Below are 22,975 nucleotides of genomic sequence, written 5' to 3'. Positions count from 1 at the left end.
CTTCAGGTTAGTGACTAGTGTCTTGTCATTTCAGCCTGAAGGATTCCCTTTAGCATTCCCTGTGAGGAAGGTCCTGTTATCAATTGTCTTAATTTTGTTAACCTGGGATTGTCTTAATGTCTTCTTCACTTTTGAAGGATAATTTACTGGATATAGAATTCTTTTACCTTTTTTTCTGTAATTTTTGTAGAGACATAGTCTCACTATGTTTCCCAGGCTGGTCTCAATCTCCTGGCCTCGAGTGGTCATTCCTTCTCAGTCTCCCAAAGTGCTGGGATTATAGGCATGAGACACTTGGATTTAGAATTCTTAGTTATCAGGCTGGGTGTGGTGGCTCAAGCCTGTAATCCCAGCACTTTGGGAGGCTGAGACGGGCGGATCACGAGGTCAGGAGATCGAGACCATCCTGGCCAAAATGGTGAAACCCCGTCTCTACTAAAAAAATACAAAACCTAGCCGGGCGAGGTGGCGGGCGCCTGTAGACCCAGCTACTCGGGAGGCTGAGGCAGGAGAATGGCATGAATCCAGGAGGCGGAGCTTGCAGTGAGCTGAGATCCGGCCACTGCACTCCAGCCTGGGCGACAGAGCGAGACTCCGTCTCAAAAAAAAAAAGAATTCTTAGTTATTAGTTTCTTTTTTTCTTTCAGACTTTAAATATGTCATCTCAGTGACTTCTCGCCTCCATGATTTTGATAAGAAATCAGCTGTTAATCTTATTGAGGATCACTTGTATGTGACAAGTCACACTTCTCTTGCTGTTTTTGATATTTTTTCTTTGTCTTTGTGTTTCAACAATTTGACTATGGTGTGTTTTAGTGTGGATATATGAATTTTTCATGCTTGGAGTTATTAAGTTTCTTGGATGTGTTGATTCATGTCTTTCACCACATTTGGGAAGTTTTGGGCCATTATTTCTTCAAAATTATTTCTTCCCCCTTTCTTCTCTAGAAAGGGGGAAGTTTCTTTCAGAACTTCCATAATGTGTATGCTGGTCAGCTTGATGGCATCCTATAGGTCTTAAATTTTGTTCACTTTTCTTCATTCTTTTTCTTTCTGTTCCTCAGACTGAATTATTTCAATTGTTTTGTCTTCAGGTTTACTGATTCTTTCTTCTGCCTGATCAAATCTGCTGTTGAACCCTTTAGTGAATTTTTTATTCTAGATATTGTACTCTTCAGCTCTAGACTTCTTGTTTTTTAAAAAAATAATTTCTATTTCTACTGATACTCTAATTTTGTTCATACATTGCTTTCCTTTTTTCTCTTTGTTTTCTCCATGGCTTCCTTGAGCTTTTTGAGTGTGTATAGGAAAGTCGATTTAATGTATTTGTGTAGTAAGTTTGATGGCTGGGCTTCTTTAGGGAGAATTACTATAGTTTTTTCTTTGAAAGAGTCATACTTTTATTTATTTGTACTATTTGTATTTTATCATTGTTGAAGACTGGACATGTGGATACTATCATATGGGAGTTTTGGAAATCAAACTTTTCCCTTCATTAGGTTTGGCTGCTTTTTACTGTTTAAGGTATAACTTGTGTTCAGCCAGTGTTTTGACAGATTTCCTTGAATGCCAGGATCTAAATATGAACAAAAACAAAACAAAAAATGTTTTCTGCCAATCTTTACAGATGGCTCTGTGCTGAGGCATTCTTTTAACACTTAACCAGGCCATTTATATTTCTGCCTCAAAAAAAAAACTAAAAAAAGAAGAAAAAAATATTTCTGCCTCAGCCTCTACTTCCTGCTTATACTGAACCTGTAGATCAATCAGTGGTGAAAGCATAGGGTCTTCTCTGGTCAGCTTTAAGCATGCATCCTATCCTGGGCATACATGTGGCTTTCTGAATTTCCCAGTACACACAAGTACTTTTGAATGTTCTAATTTCCAAAGAAACTCTCCAGCTTTTCTTCTCAGGCTTTAGGTGGTCTATTGTATGTCTCAACCATAATGCTTTGCCCCAAACAGCTGTGGGGATTTGATAACCTTACAATGTTTTTGAACAATACTTTTCTACCCTGTATAGGTTTCAGTACTTTTCCACACTGAGTTAGGAGAAACAGAGATGAGTGCCTTGCACCAGTCTCTCAGGCAGTCCCAGAAAAGTTAGAACAAACATAGTAATTTGAGAATAAGGTCTGCTCTGCTCCCTCCAGAATCAGGGACCAGTGTGCCACACTAGAAATCCAGGCTGCCACCTTTGAGAGTGCTGCTGAGCTGGGGATGCAGTGTGCAGTGGGGTGAGAACAAGTAAAAATGTCACAAAGCTTTCCTGCTGATTTAGAATTGCCTTTTTCTGGATTCAGCATTCTCTTCGTTACTGTAAACCTTTTTTTTCCAACATTCTAACAAGTTGGTTCTGACAGTTTCAGTTTCTCGTGTTTTTTTTTTTTATTAAGTTTATCTGGAGGGGTGGGAGTTTAGAGTTACCTGCCCTGTCATTTTGCTGACATCTAGACTTTACCTCTTGATGTGAGGAGCATTATACTCAGAGAAAGATGCAAGGAAATAGCGGCTTCTACCTTGGAGACTATTTATTACATGTATTTTTAAGACTTTAGATAAATATCCTCAAATTGCCTTCCAAAAAATTTACAGTTCTATAAGTGATATATGAGACTACTGTTTCTTCACATATTCACAATACTTTTTTATTTTTGCTATTTTGATGGGGAGAAAAGTTTCTCATTTTAATTTTAATCCACATTGTAATTGTGTAGTGAAACATTGTTACACATAATTATTAATAATTTGGAAGTTTGTTTTGAGAATTACCTGCTTATAATGGAACATTCATCTTTTATACCTTAGAGTTCTTGAGTTTTTAAAAACTTTGCATTTAGTCCCCTTCCAAAAATAATCTGATAATATTTACCATAAATGACATACAAAATAAAACTGATAATCTAGAAATAGTCAAAAACTCAAAATGATGGAAAAGGAAGGCTGCATTAAATACAGCTCTCATAAATAAGCATCAAATTTGAGCTGTCCAACAAAAAGGGAAGCCCTGTAAGTTATATAATTCTAATCATAAAGGGAGAAGCACATTAGTCACAAAAGAGACCACATTTATTCCTGGCATTAAATTCTAAAACAGGTTTCTAATTTGGGCTCTTACATAGGGGAGTACAGAGTGACAGTATAACAGTATCCTTAATGACAGTTTTACAACAAATGCAGAAGCAATTTTTATGACTTTTATATTCTGAAACTTTTTATCCATTTATAGTATATAAAGTACTCTATATAGTACTTTAACAACTGTGGTTTATCAATGTTTAAATGTTCTTGGACTTTTTTGTGAGAAACAGTTATTAGCAATAAGGTTTTTTTTGTCTGTAGGGAATTGGAAGGCATTTCTTCTCCAAGCTAGGTCAAGTGATAAAATTATAGAGCAAGAGCTAATTAGAATGGCAGCAATAGGTCAGGTGTGGTGGCTCACGCCTGTAATGCCAGCACTTTGGGAAGCCAAGGCAGGTGGATCATGAGGTCAAAAGATCGAGACCATCCTGGCTAACACAGTGAAACACCGTCTCTACTAAAAATACAAAAACATTAGCCAGGCCTGGTGGCGGGTGCGTGTAGTCCCAGCTACTCAGGAGGCTGAGGCAGGAGAATGGCATGAACCCAGGAGGCAAAGCTTGCAGTGAGCCAAGGTTGCACCACTGCACTCCAGCCTGGATGACAGAGCGAGACTCCATCTCAAAAAAAAATAAAAAAAAAAAAGAATGGCAACAATAGAAAATTGTACTTAGGCTGGCTACAGTGGCTTACACCTGTAATCCCAGCACTTTGGGAGGCTGAGGCAGGAAGATTGCTTGACCTCAGAAGTTTGAGACCAGCCTGGGGAACATAGCAAGACCTCATCTCTATTAAAAATAAAAGAATTAGTTGGGTGTGGTAGTGCACACCTATAGTCTGAGCTACCCAGTGGTGGGGGGCAGTGGGGGTGCTAAGGCAGGAGGATTGCTTGAGCCTAGAGACCCAGGCTGCAGTGAGCTATGATCATGTCACTGTACTCCAGCCTGAGCAACAGAGCGAGACCCTGTCTCAAAAAGAAAAAAAAAGAAAAGAAAAAAGAAAATTATACTCAATACTTATGAAAGATTATTTGCCTTTGGTTGTAGGCTGAGCCTGAGGCATGTTATACCAAACTGCTAAATCTATGTCACTGTATATGAATATACCTAAATTGCTGGATGCGGTGGCTCACGCCTGTAATCCCAGCACTTTGGGAGGCCAAGGCAGGTGGATTATGAGTTCAGGAGATTGAGACCACGGTGAAACCCCGTCTCTACTAAAAATACAAAAAATTAGCTGGGCGCAGTGGCGGGTGCCTGTAGTCCCAGCTACTCGGGAGGCTGAGGCAGGAGAATGGCATGAACCTGGGAGGCGGAGCTTGCAGTGAGCCAGGATCACGCCACTGCACTCCAATCTGGGCGACAGAGCAAGACTCATCTAAAAAAAAAGAAAAAAAAAAAGAATATGCCTAAATTTAAAGCAGTCTTCAACATATGAAAAGAAGCTCAACTATTTCCATAATAAAATAAACTCAAATTAAAACTATGCTGAAGTACCTTTTTTTTAATTGCTGAAAATAAAAAAAGCTTGATAATTTATTGTGTTGTTGTTGAGGATATTTGGAAACAGGTCCTCTCATATAAGCTGGTGTGAGTATAAACTGGTAAAATTCCAGTGGAGGGCAATTTGGTAATGCTATCTAAATACAAATTCATGGATCTTTTAACTCTTTGATCAGGTAACTCACTTCTAATAATTTGTCTTCAGATAAATGTTGTTATCAAGGTCATCAATGATCACCACATTGTTAAATCCAGCAGTCTGTTTTTGGGGTCATTTTGATCTGTCATCAGCATTTAACTACCCAACCCTCCTTGAGGAACTTTCTTCACTTGGTTGTGAGGACACTATACTCTCCTGGCTTTATTCCTCCCTCCCTGGGAGGAATCTTTATCTCTCTAGCATCTAAATGTTGGAGTCCCCCAGAGCTCAGTGCTTGAGCACCTTTTCTATCTATACTTACTTCCTTAGTTTCTATCTAGTCTCACGGCTCTAAATGCCGTCAATACACTGATGGCTCCCACATTTATATTTCAAGCTGAACCTCTCCTAATTCTCACATACTCTCTGGTCCAAGCCATAGTAGTCCCTCATCTGGGACTTACATGTAAGATGTAAGATGTACTTAGATGTAAGTTTCCTTACATCTACCATTCTACCCTTCAATTTCTTCTTTTTTATTTTCTAATGATAGCTTTATCGAGATATTATTCACATACCATATACTTCTCTACCACCATCACCTTTTCTTTCATTTTGTTCACCCATTTAAAGTATCCAATTCTGATCCCTTTGTAGTTCATAAGCGTGATGATTGGGTGTTTATGCTCATGTATGAGCTGTGCCTCCCTCAAGCCTTGTTGTGACATCATCATATTAGCTGTCTGATGTGAACTTAGAAAAATAAAAATAAAATAAAGTGTACAATTCAGTGGCTTTTAGTATACTCACAGAATTGTGTAGCCATTCCATAATCAGCTTTATAAATACTATCATTACCCCAAAAATTGAAATTCCATGTACCTTAGCAGTCATTCTCCTTTTCCTCTCAACCATTGTGCCAACTCCTCCACCCTGAACCCCCAAGCCTAAGCAGCCGTTTATCTGCTTTTTTTCTCTATCGATTTGCCAACTCTGGAGTCATACAATATGTGGTGATTGGCTTCTTTCATTTAATCTAATGTGGTTAAGGTTTATTCATATTGTGGCATATATTGATACTTAATTTCTTTATTACCAAATAATATTTCATTGTCAAAACAGGAGCAAAAGAGAGAGAGAGCAGGGAGGGAGTTGGGGGGGTGCCACACGTTTTTAAATGACCAGATCTTGTAAGCACTTACTATCATGAAGACAGCACCAAGCCATGAGGCATCCACCTTCATGGCCCAGACATCTCCCACCAGGCCCCATCTCCAACATTGGGGATTATAATTCAACATGGGATTTGGATGGGGACAAATACCCAAACTACATCAGTTGCTTCCTCATTTCCCTCAGGTCTTTACTCAGATGTTATCATCTCAGCGAGGCCTTCCTGGTGAAATATGCTCCTGCATTCCACCACTCTCAACCCCCAATAGAGTCTGTCTGCCTTCCTGCATTATTTTTCTCTATGGGACATATTACTAGCGTATTTATCTTGTTTGTTTATCTTATTTATTGTCTTTCTTTCCCTACTAGAGTGTAAGCTCCATGAGAGTTAAGAGTTTTTGTCTATTTTGTTTAATGCTCTATTCCCAAACCTAGAAAACTACCTGATGGACAGTAAGCACTCAGTATCTATTTTTCTTTTTTTCTTTTTTGGGAGACAGAGTCTTGCCCTGTAGTCCAGGCTGGAATGCACTGGTGCAATCTCAGCTCACTGCAACTTCTGCCTCCCAGGTTCAAGAAATTCTCAAGTCTCAGCCTCCCGAGTACACCACTACACCCAGCTAATTTTTTGTATTTTAGTATAGACAAGATTTCAGGCTGGTCTCAAACTCCTAAGCTCAGGCAGTCCACCCGCATCAGCCTCTCAAAGGGCTAGGATTACAGGCATGAGCCACCACGCCTGGCCTGTCAGTATCTATTTTGAATGAATGAATAACATTGTCTCTGGAGAGGAAACTAGGAGGCTGGGCAATAAGGTTGGAAGGAGATATTTTGCTATACAGTTTCATACCTTCTAAATTTTGAATAATATAAATAGAGTACCTATTTAAATAAATAGAATTAATATTAGTAATTATGAACAGAGGTATATCATTACATAGGACCTAGTAAGAAAAATAGATTTTGTGAGTTTAATTGTGGACTTCAAGGTAGTGTAATATATTTAGCAAGAACCTGAAACTAAAAGGGAGAAGAGCTATAACTTAATTCCTTCTAGGTTCTTGTAAGGGCTTCTGAAAATAGAAGGGAGAGGTTTTGGCATAAGTAGATTGACATTGACAAAATGTGGTTTTTTACTCATCTTAAGGTTTGATAGCATTATTGTAATTTAATGCAGTCCTATAAATTATGCCAAGAGTACACTTTTATTGTAGACGGGGAGGAAAGAAGAGGTTTTGTTTGCCTGTTCCACTCGGGTTTCCAAATCGTTCTGTTTTCAGAGATGCTACTGAATGCCTCTAAAATGTTGATACCCATTTCTTTCCAAAACCCCAAACAGCCCTTGTATACCACAAGTTTTTAAATATGTAAGGGTAAAGCCAGAGCCCAAATTAACCAAAAATACAACTTAGATACTCCCTGAGTAGCTGCTTCCTGACCTCCCTCCTGTATGAAATTATTTTAGTTTTAAAATTGAATTTAAAATTAAATTAATTTTAGTTTTAAAATTGAAGACGAGACAGTTATCAGAAAGGAGGCCTTAATCATTAGGACTACAGTAGCATGTCTTGAGTTAGGATACATTTAATTACTGGCATTACATTTTACTTTTTAAAGTACATAGCCATATACTTTGCTGTGGTTCACATCTAGGGTTTTACATTATAAAATAGCACAGTGCTCAAGTGCAGTGGGGGAAGAGACCTCAGATCTCCCCAACCCAGACACTTTGAGGGTAAGATATAAGAAAATATACATCTGTAGATAATAAAATGTTTTTTGTTTTTTATTTTTATTCTTTCCTGATAACAGGGTCAAGGAAATGATTCCTCCAAGGCCGCCTCTTACCCGTCGGACAGGAGGAGCTCAGAAGGCAAGTGCCAACGCCAAGATGAAACGATAAGTAATAAGATATTGAGTGCATGCACTTGATAATTGCATGGACTCTTTCATATGTCTTCCAGAAGGGGTGAAAACTTGTTTGAAGCCTTACGTATTTTCATTGCTGGTTCCATTTGTGATCAATGGCATATAGCATACAGTGTTTAATCTTTGGCTGGTAGTCTCTAAGCTGGGAAGAAAAGGGCATTTTACATTTAAAGTATTACTGGGTGTGGTGGCACGCACCTGTAGTCTCAGCTACTAGGGAGGCTGAGGCAGGAGGGTCGCTTGAGGCCAGGAGTTCAAGGGGGAAGTCCCTTGATCATACCACTGCACTCCAGCCTGGATGACACAGCGAGACTTTGTCTCTAAAAGAAACAAACAAACAAAGTATCATGGGACATAAAACCAAATTCAGTTTTAGACTTCCAATCCATGCTCTTGACCTCTCTGAGGTGTCTACCAGATGTTTTGTGTTTTCTTAGGCAGTGAGTGACTACCACATACAGATCAAGAATATTTCTAGAGCCATTCTAGATGAGTACTACAGAATGTTTGGAAAACAGGTGGCCAAACTGGAGAGTGATATGGATAGTGAAACCTTGGAGGAGCAGAAGTGCCAGCTCAGCTATGAACTTAATTGCTCTGGAAAATACTTTGCTTTCAAAGAACAACTCAAGGTAAAACATTCACTTGTTTAATTACTCCATGGGTTTTTATGGAGCAACTTCTCCACATACTCAGTTCACATTTTCTCCTCTGATTATGTTCAGCTATATTCTTACCTTTCTTGGTTGGGGCAAAGAGCTAAGTTCTCTATGATAGAGTGTCAGGAGAAGCTCCATTCCTGCAGTCTTGGAATAAATTATTACATATATCCTGAATGAGAGCTTTTAAGAAACTAATTATTCTCTTGAGGCTAGGCCAGATTTTGGACCAGATTTCATTGTCACTATGGGAGGCAGAAACTCTGTCTGGTACTGACTCCATAATTAATTTTTGTTGCTTCCCGTTCAAATCTCTCTAAAAAAATTAATTTTAGTTTTAAAATTGAAGACGAGACAGTTAACAGAAAGGAGGCCTTTTTTTTTTTTTTTTTTTTTTTGAGACGGAGTCTTGCTCTGTCGCCCGGACTGGAGTGCAGTGGCCGGATCTCAGCTCACTGCAAGCTCTGCCTCCCAGGTTCATGCCATTCTCCTGCCTCAGCCTCCCGAGTAGCTGGGACTACAGGCGCCCGCCACCTCGCCCAGCTAGTTTTTTGTATTTTTTTTAGTAGAGACGGGGTTTCACCGTGTTAGCCAGGATGGTCTCGATCTCCTGACCTCGTGATCCGCCCGTCTCGGCCTCCCAAAGTGCTGGGATTACAGGCTTGAGCCACCGCGCCCGGCCAGAAAGGAGGCCTTAATCATTAGGACTACAGTAGCATGTCTTGAGTTAGGATACATTTAATTACTGGCATTACATTTTACTTTTTAAAATTCAGAATGTATAAACAAAAACAAAAAACTCCAAATCTCTCCCTAATTTATAAAATCACTAAGATTTGAGAAATAGTTAACTTAATAATCATTTATTGAATAATAATGGCTAACATTTATTACATGTTTGCTGTTTTCCAGGCATATTTATCAATGCTTCATATTTTACTAATTTAATCCTTATAACAATCCTATAAAGTAGGTGTTGCTCATTTTATAGATGGGAAAATGCAACATTAGTTGGCTAAGGAATTTGTCCAAAGTCACAGAGACAGTAAAGATCAATGTTGGGATTTAAATTTAGGCAGTCTGGCTCCAGAACTCATATTCTTAACTGCTACACTACCACACATTTACTATGTGTCCTGCACTGTACTAAACAGATATAAAGAAAGAACACGGAAGTCATAGAGCGAAAAACAACAAATGTTCATGGAAGCAAGAGGGTATTCTCAGCAGGTGGTGTACTCATGTCTCAGTTTGACTCTTGTGACCTTGAAATGTGACTTTATCTCTCTGTGCCTCAGTTTCTTTACCTAGCAACGAGGATGAGGTTAATATTATCACATAGGGTCATTATGAGAATTAAATAATATAATGCATGGATAATAAAACCTGGCAATAATGTTACCTTAGTGGGGAAAAAAGAAGAAGCTGTCCTGGCTATAGCAACATGCTGTGTTTATATTTGTACAGCATTTTGAGCTTCTATACTTGTTATCTTTCTTTGGCTTCTCAATCATCTTCTAAAGTAAAATAATAATACCGGAACTACATATCCTCTTAACAAATAGAAAGCTGAGGTACCAAAGTATAAAATAATTTATGAAATTGTACAGTGGCAGCATTAGAACCAGAATTCCATTCTCTGGATTCTCAGCCCAGCCCTTTCTCCCTTTCCCCTTTGAACCATATAGTCACCATGAGAGACATAATGCCTAAACCTAATGCTCAGATTTTCTTCAGCTTTATGATTCTCTTCATATAGTATGAGCTTTGCGTTGCTTCAATTAGTGATGATGGTGACGTTAAGGAAAGAAGAAATCATACAGAGTATGTTGATTGGAGGAAATTTGGAGAGCCAATACCACCCACCAAGGGAGAAATCAATCGCCTTCTGAAATTTTGATCAGCTTTAGACCAGAAAGCCCTACAGAGACCCATGATATCAGCATAGTGCTGGACTGTATTATCAGATGGGTGATCTATATGTCTTGCAGCATGCTGTGGTAAAGATTGTGAGAGAGAAGTACTTGAAGACAACATCATTTGAAAGTCAGGAGGAATTGCAGACATTTATCAGTGAGCTCTATGTGTTCTTAGTAGATCAGATGCATGTAGCCCTAAACCAGGTAAGTGTCAAGAACTGAGAGCACTTTCTTTTCTCTGTAGAGCATCAGAGTCTTCTATGAATGATTCCTTCCTTTGTTTATTCAACAAATATTTATTGAAGTGTCTACTCTGTGCTAGGCACTGAAAACACAAGGATGAGTAAGAAACTGCCTAAGCCTAATTCGTTTAAGACTAATTTGGGAAAAAAACAAGGAGATATGCTCTTTCAATTTCCTAGAAAAATAAATTTCACAACTTTAAAAAATGTGATGGAACTATCAAAAACAGATAAAATAGGTTGCATAAATTGTGAAATGAAAATTACCATTCTTTTTATTCTGTGAACAGGTACAATTCTTAATTTTTTATTGAAGATCATAAAAACAAGAAAAATTATGAGTTTTCAGATATTATACCCAAATGACAGTGACACTTCAAACATGGCTTTTCTGTTTGACTGGTGGTCTGCTGTCCCACTCACTTTTCTGTTTATATTTGTAAGTCTTGCATCTTGCCTTAATTTGCTTATTTTTGTATGTATTCAGGGGTAGTTTATTTGAAACCAGTGACAAAGTTGGAGTCTTTTTGTCCCCTGGTAGTGTCTAACCATCTGTGCCTCCTCAAATTCTTTATTCTATTTGCTTTTTCCTTCCTTGTTTTTCTTCTCTACCACCATCACCTCTTATTTCACTTTGTTCTGTCTTCCTCGAGGAGGTAGGACAGGAGTGTCCAGCATCAAAGGATTAAGAGAACAGTCCTGCCTTGGGCATGGATGATTTGATTTGAAAAGCAATTGAGAGTAGAGCTTGAGAAAAAGAAGCTCTTTTTTTTGACTTTTTCCTCACTAGTCGTTGGGAGCAATACATTGAATTATTTTACACTGAGGTATAATATGATCGGGTTTACATTTGCTAAAACACTCTGATAGCACTATGGGGGATGAGTTAGAGGTGACAAAACTGTGAGATTAGTTGATTATTGCATAATAAGGAGGAAAAAGTTTAAGTTAAGTTTCAATGGGTAATTGATGCCATTCAGTACTTCTTGGTTGATACTAAAAAGAAAAGAAAAACATTAACCAGGACATGGAAAGCAATTATGAGTAAATTTGGTCAGAGGCAGATGGTACTGAATTCACTTTTGAACATAGGCTCTAGTGGGGTTTTGCCCAAGATAGAGATCTGAGCTAGAGGTGAGATTTGGGGAGCCATGATATATAGATGCTATGGTCATAGATGAGCTGCCTGAGAAAAACATAAGAGAGAAGACAGCTGGCAGTAGAACCCTAGGAAATAACATTTAAGGAATGAATGAAAAATTGAAGGAGACAAGTGGGATTGTTAAAGAGGCAAAGAGCCAGAGACAATGGTGTCACAGAAGCCAAAGGAAAATAATTTTAAAGAAAAGTGGTCAACATTGTCAAATACTCCTAGGAATTCAAGAAAAACAAATCTGAAGTCTTCACTGGATTTGACAATAAGGAAGTTATTGTTAACCTTTACATAGCAGTATTATTGGGCTAATGGGGGGATTCAAATTATGATGAATTGAGGAGTAAATGAGCAATCAAGAAACAGATGAATATAAATTCAAGTTGGATGATGAAGGAAAAAAGTGGAAAAGTAGTAGCTAGAAGTTATAGGGATTTTCTTCCCTCCCTCCCTCCCTCCCTTCCTTCCTCCCTCCCTCCCTCCCTCCCTCTCTCTCCCTTTCTCCCTTTCTCCCTTTCTCGCCCAGGCTAGAGTGCAGCAGTGCAATTGTGGCTCACTATAGCCTCAACTTTCCAAGCTCAAGCAATCCTGCCACCTCAGCCCTTCAAGTAGCTGGGACTATAGGTGCACACCACGCCTAGCTAATTTTTCTATTTTTTTGTAGAGATGGGGTTTCACCATGTTGCCCAGGCTGGTCTTGAACTCTTGGACTCAAGCGATCCAGCAGCCATGGCCTTCCAAAGTGCTGGGATTATAGGCATGAGCCACCCGCTCCTGGCCTGGGATTTTCTTTTTAAGATGAAAAAGACTTGAGCACATGCACAGGTTTGGGGAAAAGTCAGCAGAGTGGGAGAAGCTGAAAATTGAGGAAAGAGAGGAGAATATTGATGGCAGGCTCAGGGTATACACCTGGGAAAGGACCAAGACTTTAAATGGAAGGATTAACTTTGAAACAGAGAAGACTGCAATACCTCTTTCTCTGAGACTGAAAAGAAAGTGATACAATAGATCCAGAAATAAATAATTTAGCTAGGGAGTGTAATAGTTGAGGGATTTCTTACTTAATGATTTCTATTATCTCTGTGAAGTAAGGTCTTTACTGAAAGTGAAGGGGATGAGGATTGAATGAAAAACTTGAAGAAAGAAGAAAACTTAGATACTGCATAGCATTATGGAATAAGCTGCTAAGCAAAGAGAAATACATAGATTACTAAGGGTGTTAAAGGTCACCAGCTAAGACTGAATGCCACAAGAGTTTGTGGCAGCTTAGATATCAGTCTCTGTGTCTATGCAGTTTTCCTTAGGACCAGTTAGCTGCTCTTGTCTTAGAATGAAGAAGTCAGATTGTATGATTGTTTTAATTTGTATGATTGTTTTAATTTAATTTAATTTCAGAACAAATGCAGGAGAGGGACAAGGATGCCTGAGATGAAAGTATGCTGGTGAGAGAGTAGCCTGAGTGGGTAATCATGAGGTTCAGACTGATCCATTTGGGAAGTGATGAGCTTATTGGAACTGAAGGAAATAAAGTCGGCAATTTTCAGTGCACTAAGTAACAAAAAGGTGGAAGACAAGACATGGAATGTTGGATCTGGGAGTGGGATATTAGAGTATTCTGTTTTGGGTGCAGAAGTGCATTGCTGCAGGGATTTGGGGCTCAAGATAATCAAAACTAAAAGGAACAGGACAAAAGCATTAATCAGTGGTCAGAAACTCTCTTTGGCCAATCTCAAATTTGGCTTTACTGTCCACATTTCTTAGCAATTGTCCTTATTAAAGTCACTGATGTCATTTTGACTTCTAATTAAATAATTTTGTGGACTCTTTCTTGACCATAGCTTCTGACTCAGGAGATTCCTAATTACACCAGACCTGCTCTCCCAATCTGTGTGTGTAGGATATATTCTTTTTCTGGTTTTCCTCCTACCTTTTTGTTTCCTTTGAAGGATCTATCAGTCTATGTTTCTTACTAAAACTATAGATTTGTCTTCTAAAGCTTTACCCTTAATCTCTTGTTTTCTTCACATTTAAAGACCCTAGCCAGGGCTTGCCAACCTTTTTCATGTCATGATGCAAAAAAATGATAATATTTGTCATATACACTAGAGAAAATGAAGGAAGCTGTTTGAGGTCAGAGGTGAACTGCATAGGGACTATGAATGCCCTGAGGGTTGAGGTAGTTATTTCTGCCCTAAGCAATTTTTACTTACTTCCATGAGTTCAGACTGTTGGTATTTGGATAGCTGAGCTTCTCTTTCACCCTTGACATTTCTCTCCTGGTTCACTCTTATTCTTTTACTTTTTTGGCAAGACTGTCATTATAGACGTCAATCAGTATCATTTTAGATGTCATGACTGGATCTCATATTGGATTTATGCTTATGAAATCTCTCTACTTGTAATTGTTTCATTTTTGTCTACCTAACATCTTGACGTTGACAAGACCGTGCCAGATGATGTCCAAGGCACTATTGCAACCATTTTTACAAGCAGTGAACAGCTTCGACTCTTTGCATTTGAAGCAGAAGTCAATGAGAACTTTGAGATGGCAGCAGCATATTATAAAGAGGTAATTAAACATCTTCCCAGTGATTGCTACTATTATTTGTGAAATATGGGCATAATAAATAGTCATTTTTGATGGTTTAAAATCCAACTTGATGGGTGAAAGTGTAGACACATAGAACAATAACATAGAGTCCAAAAATAGGCTCCCACAAATAAGGTCATTCAACTTTTGACAAACGTAAAAGAAATTCAGTGGAGAAAGGATAGTCTTTTCAGTAAATAGTGTTAGAACAATTGCAAAAAATAAAATAAACTTCAACCTTAAACATTTTACAAAAATCAACTCCAAATGGAACATATATCTAAATGTAAAACGTAAAACTATAATACTTTTAGAAGAAACATAGGACAGAATCTTGACCTGGAATCAGGAAGAGTTCTTAGACATGACACCGAAACATGATCGATCAAAGAAAAATGTGATAAAATGGAATTTCATCAAAGTTGAAAACATTTGCTCTATGGAGGTCATAAGAGAAAGAAAAGAAGAAGTACAGATTAGGAGAAAATATTTATAAAACATATGTATCACAAAGGATTTGTATCCAGAATATAAAGCACTCTCAAAACTCAAAAATATTTGTACATAAGCGTTCATATGAGTACCTATTTTTAGTTATTTTGGCTATATACTTATGAATGAAATTGCTGGGACATACAGTAATTCTGTGTTTAACTTTTTGAGAATTTTGAGGCATTTCACTGGGATTTTTATAGGGATTGCCTTGTATCTGCAGCTTGCTTTGGATAGGATTGGCATCTTAACAATATTAAGTCATCCAATCCATGAACATGGAATGTCTTTACATTTATTTATGTCTTTTTAAATTTCTTTAAGCAATTTTTATAGTTTTCACTCATCGTGAAGTGCATTTTTCAGATTTGTAGATAAACTTATATTTGCCATCTGAAGATTACTGCAGAAATTATTATATATGGTTGATATACAATACAATGAATCTTTAGGCTCCCAAGGTGAGTTTAAAGTGACCAGAATACTGACACTAGGAATAAATAGCTTGATGATTCAAATTTTTAATTATATTAATACTTTTTTCAACCACCTACTAAAGGCCAGAACAGTGATTGCGCTAGGCATTTGAGATTCAGTGATAAGCAAAGAAGAAGTCACAATCTCTGCTTTCATAGAACTTACAGTGTTTATCGTGTTTACCATGTGATGGTGTATGCATAAAAATAGGACATAGTATCACAAATAATCTTGGCTCTCCTGATGCTTAGAGATTGGTCCGTGAGCCCCAGAATCTGGATCACTGGTTGGACTATGGTGCCTTCTGCCTCCTAACTGAAGACAACATCAAAGCACAAGAGTGTTTTCGGAAAGCCCTTTCCCTCAACCAGAGTCATATCCACAGGTATAGGTGGAAAGGAGATGAGGAATCAGTGGGAAGGAACAGATAAGTTTCTACATGAAATTGTCTTGGTTCCATAAATGTGACATGGGACCATGTTGTTAATCATGTTGGTAATCTTTTCTCAGCTTGTTGCTGTGTGGTGTCCTGGCTGTCCTGTTGGAGAACTATGAGCAAGCAGAAATTTTCTTTGAGGATGCTACTTGCTTGGAACCAACTAATGTTGTAGCCTGGACTTTACTTGGTAGATATTTTCCTGTAATCTGAATGTGTTTTCTCCCCATTATAAGATTCTCCCTTTTTCCTTTCTCTTCTTCAATGGCTCATCATGTAGTTCTTAAACTTTGGTAAAATATGGGAAAAATAAGTGAAATACAATTCTTTAGTATATGATAGTGGGGAAATAGTCATATTTATTTAAACATTTTTCTTTCCCCAGGTTTGTACTATGAAATTCAAAACAATGATATTCGAATGGAAATGGCATTTCATGAGGCCTCCAAACAGCTTCAGGCACAGATGCTTCAGGCACAAGTAACAAAGCAAAAGAGCACTGGTGTTGTAGAAGACATTGAGGAAAGAGGGAAGAAAGAATCTAGTTTAGGCCCTTGGGGAATCACAAATGGTTCTGCAACAGCAATCAAGGTGGAAGCCCCAGCAGGTAGGGCCAGGGAATAGAGGTGATGAGTGGCTGTCAGAAAAATTACTGCCAGGTGTGGTGGCTCACACCTGTAGTCCTAGCAACCTGGGAGGCTAAGATGGGAGGATCACTTGAACCCAGGAGTTCAAGGTTGCAGTGAGCTGTGATCATGCCACTGCACTCTAACTTGAGTGACCAAGATCCCATCTCTAAAACAAAATGTAAAAAATAAAAAGAAAAGTACTGGCCTTAAGAACAGAAGCTGGCACGTGGTAGGCACTCCGTAAATATTTGTTAAATGAATGATACATGGAGTTTGAGTTATTTCAGGGATACCAGGAAAAACTCTTAACTTCTAAATATTTCCTCATTCATATGATTAGTGGTCTGAAGCTTCTACTGTTGAGATTCAATTGTTTTAATCTTAGAGAATTTACTGTCTTTAAAAGGAGTACCATTCTAACAGAGTAAATTTAATTTTCCCCCCCTCACTTTTCTCTCTACCTCATGAAGTCCCTCTTATGATTCTCAAATGCATTTATTTATGTACTCCCTTTCCCCCACTGTTCTGTGATTCTCTTTTCCTCCACTTTAGGATATCAGTCATTCTAATGTGTGGTATGTGTGTTTTTGTTTGTGTGTTCCTTGCATGAGTGCATTATTATTTTGTGTGCCTACATTTTTTAACAGTTTGAGGTGTAATTGACATTTCAAAAACTGCACATATTTAATATGTACAATTTGATAAATTTTGACATATGGGCACAGTCAAGAAAATATCACCACAATCAACATAGTGAACATATTCATTGTCCCTGAAACTTTCCTCATGCCCAGTTGTGGGCGTCTCTTTCTCCTGCTCCCATTTCCAGACAACTACTGATCTGCTTTCTATTATCATAGATAAGTTTGCATTTTCTAGAATTTTTGAATTCTAGAAAACACCTGGAATTTTCTAGAATTTCCAGAATTAAATAGAATCACACAGTATGTACTCTTTTTTATCTAAGCATAATTACTTTGAGATTTAAACATGTTGTTGCTTATATCAATATTTCATACCTTTTTATTGCTAAGTAGTATTCCATTGTATGGATATACCACAATTAGTTCATCCATTCACCTGTTGATAGATATCTGTGTTGTTTTTAGTTGGGAACTATTAAAATAAAAGTACTATGGACATTCATCTACAAGTCTTTTTTTTTTTTTTTGAGATGGAGTCTTGCTCTGTCACCCAGGCTGGAGTGCTGTGGTGTAATCTTGGCTCACTGCAACCTCTGCCTCCCAGGTTCAACCAATCCTCCTGCCTCAGCCTCCCAAGTAGCTGGAACTACAGATATGTGCCACCACACCTGGCTCATTTTGTGTTTTTAGTAGAGACAGAGTTTCACCATGTTGCCCAGGCTGGCCTCAAACGCCTAACCTCAGGCGATCTGCCTGCCTTGGCCTCCCTAAGTGCTGGGATTATAGGCACGAGCCACCACGCCCAGTCTCTTGTTATTTTTAATATGGATTTTGTTAGTAATTATTTACCCCATTCAACTTGCATTTTGTTTGTTTGCATCCTCTGCCTTTTTCTCTTGATAAGTCTTGACAAAGTCCTAACATAATCTTTTTTTTTTTTTTTTTTTTTTTTTTTTTGAGACAGAGTCTAGCTCTGTCGCCCAGGCTGGAGTGCAGTGGCTGGATCTCAGCTCACTGCAAGCTCCGCCTCCCGGGTTTACGCCATTCTCCTGCCTCAGCCTCCCGAGTAGCTGGGACTACAGGCGCCCGCCACCTCGCCCGGCTAGTTTTTTTTGTATTTTTTAGTAGAGACGGGGTTTCACTGTGTTAGCCAGGATGGTCTCGATCTCCTGACCTCGTGATCCGCCCGTCTCGGCCTCCCAAAGTGCTGGGATTACAGGCTTGAGCCACCGCGCCCGGCCCAACATAATCTTTTCAAAGAACCAGCTTTTGGTTTTGTTACTCTTCTCTATATATGTTCTTTAAATCATTGATTTATGCTTCTAAAGTTTAAATGTTTCCTTTATTTTTTTGAGTTTGAAATGTTGCACTTTTTCAGTTTATGTTCATCATCTTTATGTAATCATATCAATTTTTTGTTGTAAAATCAATTCTATTAGCCTGGATTTCATGTAAAATAAAGCCCGAGTCAAGAATTTAATGCTAATACTTTAATTAGAAGATTTCATTTCAGTACAGGCAGAGTGAAGAAAAAATGGTATGAGAGGCAACAAAGGCTATGAACCAATATAAGGTGACATCTTATGTCTACATTAGCCATTTCATTATGATAAACTGCAAAGAATGCAGCTGGTTGCTTTGCAGGTAAACTTGCTTAGTCTTGTGGGACATCTCCAAGCATTCAGGCTATACAGGGAAACCATGACTCTGAATAATATGGGAAGGAAGAAGGAAGGAGAATCTGTTCTTTTGTCTCTTCTCTTCCGTTGGTCAAAATTAATCAACTGTGGAGTTAATTGCACCCGTACTTCCAAGTTTTATAGTCTAGTCCTTTTGGTACCTGCTTGGGAAGTCATATGCCATACCCTGAAGTGTAGAATTTTGTCCCATCCAGAAGTGGTGGGAAGAGCCAGGAACTCAGATTATGTGACCGGTTGAACTAACTGTCCAACCAAGGGGTCAGGGAGGGCCTGGCTCTCTTTGGTGAGGAAATAAGTAGCTCCTAGGTAGTAGGCCTCCATGAACCCAAGTGCTGGCAGTCAGCCTTATCAGCAGGACTGTGACTGGGCCTCTCATAGAGAAGCAGTTGCCAAAGTGCCTGATACAGAGCATGTACCTGAGGGTCCAGAAGACTATGGCATTGACAGAACCTGAGATATATTAGACAGGTAAGACACATCAGTATCAATGTTTATATTATTATTTCTATAAACATACTATTCTCTGCTGAGCCACTTTCTGTTTTTTTTTGTTCTTTTATAGCTTTATTTTTCCAAGAACTAATAATTGCCTAATTTATTCAGAAAACTTAGTGTTTTGTGTTCCTTTTGCCTTTTTCCCCACATGCTTCAAAAGTATTGTCAAGTGCCCATCATTATTTTTGATATGTTTGGCCAGGCACGGTGGCTCACACCTATAATCCCAGCACTTTGGGAGGCCGAGGCGGGTGGGTCACCTGAGGTTAGGGGTTTAAGACCAGCTTGGCCGATATGGTGAAACCCATCTCTACTAAAAAAACAAAAATTAGCTGGGTGTAGCGGCGGGCACCTGTAGTCCCAGCAACTCAGGAGGCTGAGGCAGGAGAATCGCTTGAACCCGGGAGGTGGAGGTTACAGTGAGCTGAGATTGCACCACTACACTCCAGCCTGGGTAACAGAGCAAGACTCTATCTCAAAAAAATAGATAGATAGATAGATAGATAGATAGATAGATAGATAGATAGATAGAGATATGTTAAAATGCATCAGTCCATTTCTCCCCCCTAGAGATACTTCTTCCTCCAAAGCCTTCTGTCTTCCTTCTTCAGTTCTCAGTGCTTACCCTCTAGGCCTGATGGGTAACTCTTGTCCTGGGACGTTCCTTTGCTGTGATTCTGAAAATCTCCTTTAACTTCAAGATGCATTGTTTCTTGGATTCTGTGCCTTGCTCTTTCATACTTGCTTCCTCATTTTGGTGGAGCACATCCTCCAGTAGCTTCCTAAGAAAAGTACTTGAGTAATAAACATATTGAGGCCATGCATGTATAAAATAAGTTTATTCTACAATACACATTAATAAATAGTAAAATAGAAAAAATATATTTGCCTCTATCACCTAGGATTAACAATATTTTCCTACATAATCAAAGGATCTTTTATTCATACACATAAAAATGTAGTCATGTGCCACATAACGTTTCAGTCAATGATGAATCATGTGTGTGACAGTGGTCCCGTGATATTATAATACTGTATTTTTACTGTACTTTTCTATGTTTAGATACACAAATACTTACCATTGTATTATAGTTGCCTCCAGTATTCAGTACAGTAACAGCCTGTACAGGTTTGTAGTGTAGGAGCAATAGGCTCTGAAATTCCCATTTCATCACTTTTATTATAGTTTACTGTTCTCTGATTAAACTCTTTTTTTTTTTTTTTGAGACGGAGTCTCGCTCTGTCGCCCAGGCTGGAGTCCAGTGGCCAGATCTCAGCTCACTGCAAGCTCCGCCTCCCGGGTTTACGCCATTCTCCTGCCTCAGCCTCCCGAGTAGCTGGGACTACAGGTGCCCGCCACCTCGCCCGGCTAGCTTTTTGTATTTTTTAGTAGAGACGGGGTTTCACCGTGTTGGCCAGGGTGGTCTCGATCTTCTGACCTCGTGATCCGCCCATCTCGGCCTCCCAAAGTGCTGGGATTACAGGGTTGAGCCACCGCGACCGGCCTAAATTCTTAATCTGACCTTTATCTTCTTGATCACAGTGACTATTGTTGGGAACAGGCCTCCAAATCAGGCCATAATCTGGCCCCAAAACTGGCCATAAACAAAATCTCTGCAGCACTGTGAAATGTTTGTAATGGCCATGATACCCCACCCTGAAGGCTGTGGGTTTACCAGAATGAGGGCAAGGAACACCTGGCCCACCCAAGGCAGAAAACCGCTTAAGGCATTTTTAAACTACAAACAATAGCATGAGTGATCTGTGCCTTAAGGACATGTTTCTGCTGCAGATAACTAGCCAGAGCCCATGCCTTTATTTCCCCTAAGGCATACTTTTAGTGAATGCATAATCTATAGAAACAATGCTTATCACTGGCTTGCTGTCAATATATATGTGGGTAAAACTCTGTTCAAGGCTCTCAACTCTGAAGGCTGTCAGCCCGAATTTCCCACTCCATACTCTATATTTCTGTGTGTGTGTGTCTTTAATTCGTCTAGTGCCGCTGGGTTAGGGTCTCCACAACCAAGCTGGCCTTGGCAACTGTAAAGTTTGTGTCCCCATCTCCTGTGGCACTATTTATATTTTCTCTCCTTTTTATTTGTTTTGGTTCATATTGTCAGGTATCCTTGTGTGTCTGGTTATTTTTAAATCATATATAGGACACTCTGTTGGTAAACTAATTCAGTTTGAGGGATCAAGAGGATTTGAAGATGACTTATAATTCCTGTGAAGGCCTATTTCAGTTTCATCCTTTAGAGTGTAGCTCTTTGGTGTCTCAACTCAAATTCCTTTTGGTGGTCATTGTCTACCAGTGTCTACCGTACACATCCTTGAGAGTCAGTCAAAAGTAAAGTGGAGCCTGCCAGACTCCCAGTCTCACCCTTGAGACTCATATACCCCTGGAAGAAAATATAGTTTCAGGCCGGGCACAGTGGCTCATGCCTGTAATCCCAGCACTTTCGGAGGCTGAGATGGGTGGATCACCTGAGGTCAGGAGTTCGATACCAGACTGGCCAACAGGGGGAAACCCCATCTCTACTAAAAATATAAAAACTAGCCAGGCATGGTGGTGGGCGCCTGTAATCCCAGATACTTGGGAGTCTGAGGCAGAATTGCTTGAACCCAGGAGATGGAGGTTGCAGTGAGCCAACACAGTGTCACTGCACTCCAGCCTCAGCAACAGAGTGAGACTCCATCTCAAAAAGAAAAAAAAAGTATAGTTTCAAATGATGAGCTGAAACCCTGGGTTTCTGCATTTCCTAGATTTGAGCTTAGAGAGTCTATCTGGTTAGCTCTCTGGTACATTCAAGCATGTTTTTAAAACATATATTTTTTCACCTTTTCTGGTTGCCCTCAGTGGGAAATTGGTCTGAATGACCCAGTCAATAATTGCCACAAGCAGAAGTCCTTCCCATCTACTTTTCTATCCTTCAAAGGTTTTTTGATATTTCTTGTAGTTGATTTTTCCTCTTCTGTTTTCTTCATCTTTGTAGTTTTATACATTTTAAATTCTCATTTTAGTGAGATTTTCGAAATAAGAATAAGGAAATATATATATGTAACCTATCTACCCTGTTTAACCAGAAGTCTCCATCTTCTTCATCTAGACTCATAGCCCATGTCCAACACATTCTTCTGTTGGTAATTCAAAATAGCCCAATCTCTTGTCTGCGTTCATTTAACCTAATATTGTATTTCTCTACTTCCATATATCACTAATGGAGCAATGTACATGTGTTCCATTTAATTTGTCTCAGTTTCTTATATATCTTATTTACCTACCTCTTGTAATTTAGTTTCCATTCTATCAGCAGAAGTCACATTTATAAGACTAATGTTCTATTTGCAGTAATGGAAGCAGCGTGAAGTGGTGTGGCAAACTCTCTTACAAGGTGCAAGTATAAAATATTTTTTAAAACAGTAATTTGAAAGTGGGCCATCTGGTCTCTGTCATAAGTAATCAACTCTGCTATGGTAGTGTGAAAGCAGTCATAGATAATGCATTTAAAAATGGATGTGATTGTGTCCCAAAACAACTTTTTTTTATACATATAGGTGGCAGGCCAGATATGGCCCATAGGCTATAGTTTGCAGCTCTGTCTTAACAGGAACCACTAAAAAACAAACCGCAATTAGATATTGTTTCACGTGTCTGTGTAAGGAGATCACCAAACAGGCTTTGTGTGAGAAACATGGCTGTTTGTTTCACCCG

The 22,975-nt window shown here is 38.9% G+C and overlaps 1 protein-coding gene and 1 non-coding gene across 4 annotated transcripts in view; both read left to right on the top strand.

The window, feature by feature from the left end:
• Window positions 1-22,975, top strand: part of CFAP70 (cilia and flagella associated protein 70) — a 109,258-nt gene that overhangs the window by 48,764 nt on the left and 37,519 nt on the right. For all 3 annotated transcript variants that reach the window (XM_033209598.1, XM_033209597.1, XM_033209599.1), the window contains 7 exons: window positions 7,708-7,768; window positions 8,262-8,456; window positions 10,475-10,606; window positions 14,241-14,366; window positions 15,608-15,741; window positions 15,867-15,982; window positions 16,178-16,399. In XM_033209598.1, the coding sequence (XP_033065489.1) occupies window positions 7,708-7,768; window positions 8,262-8,456; window positions 10,475-10,606; window positions 14,241-14,366; window positions 15,608-15,741; window positions 15,867-15,982; window positions 16,178-16,399 (986 nt within the window). The remainder of the gene's footprint in view (window positions 1-7,707; window positions 7,769-8,261; window positions 8,457-10,474; window positions 10,607-14,240; window positions 14,367-15,607; window positions 15,742-15,866; window positions 15,983-16,177; window positions 16,400-22,975) is intronic.
• On the top strand, window positions 5,368-5,471 carry LOC117082923. The gene has a single exon (XR_004436845.1). It is a non-coding gene; the product is annotated as a small nucleolar RNA U13 (small nucleolar RNA).

Source organism: Trachypithecus francoisi, unplaced genomic scaffold (assembly GCF_009764315.1).
Source record: "Trachypithecus francoisi isolate TF-2019V2 unplaced genomic scaffold, Tfra_2.0 Lachesis_group9, whole genome shotgun sequence".
NCBI lineage: Eukaryota > Metazoa > Chordata > Mammalia > Primates > Cercopithecidae > Trachypithecus > Trachypithecus francoisi.
The sequence above is the reverse complement of the archived record's forward strand: the minus strand, read 5'-3'. Positions and strand labels throughout refer to the sequence as shown.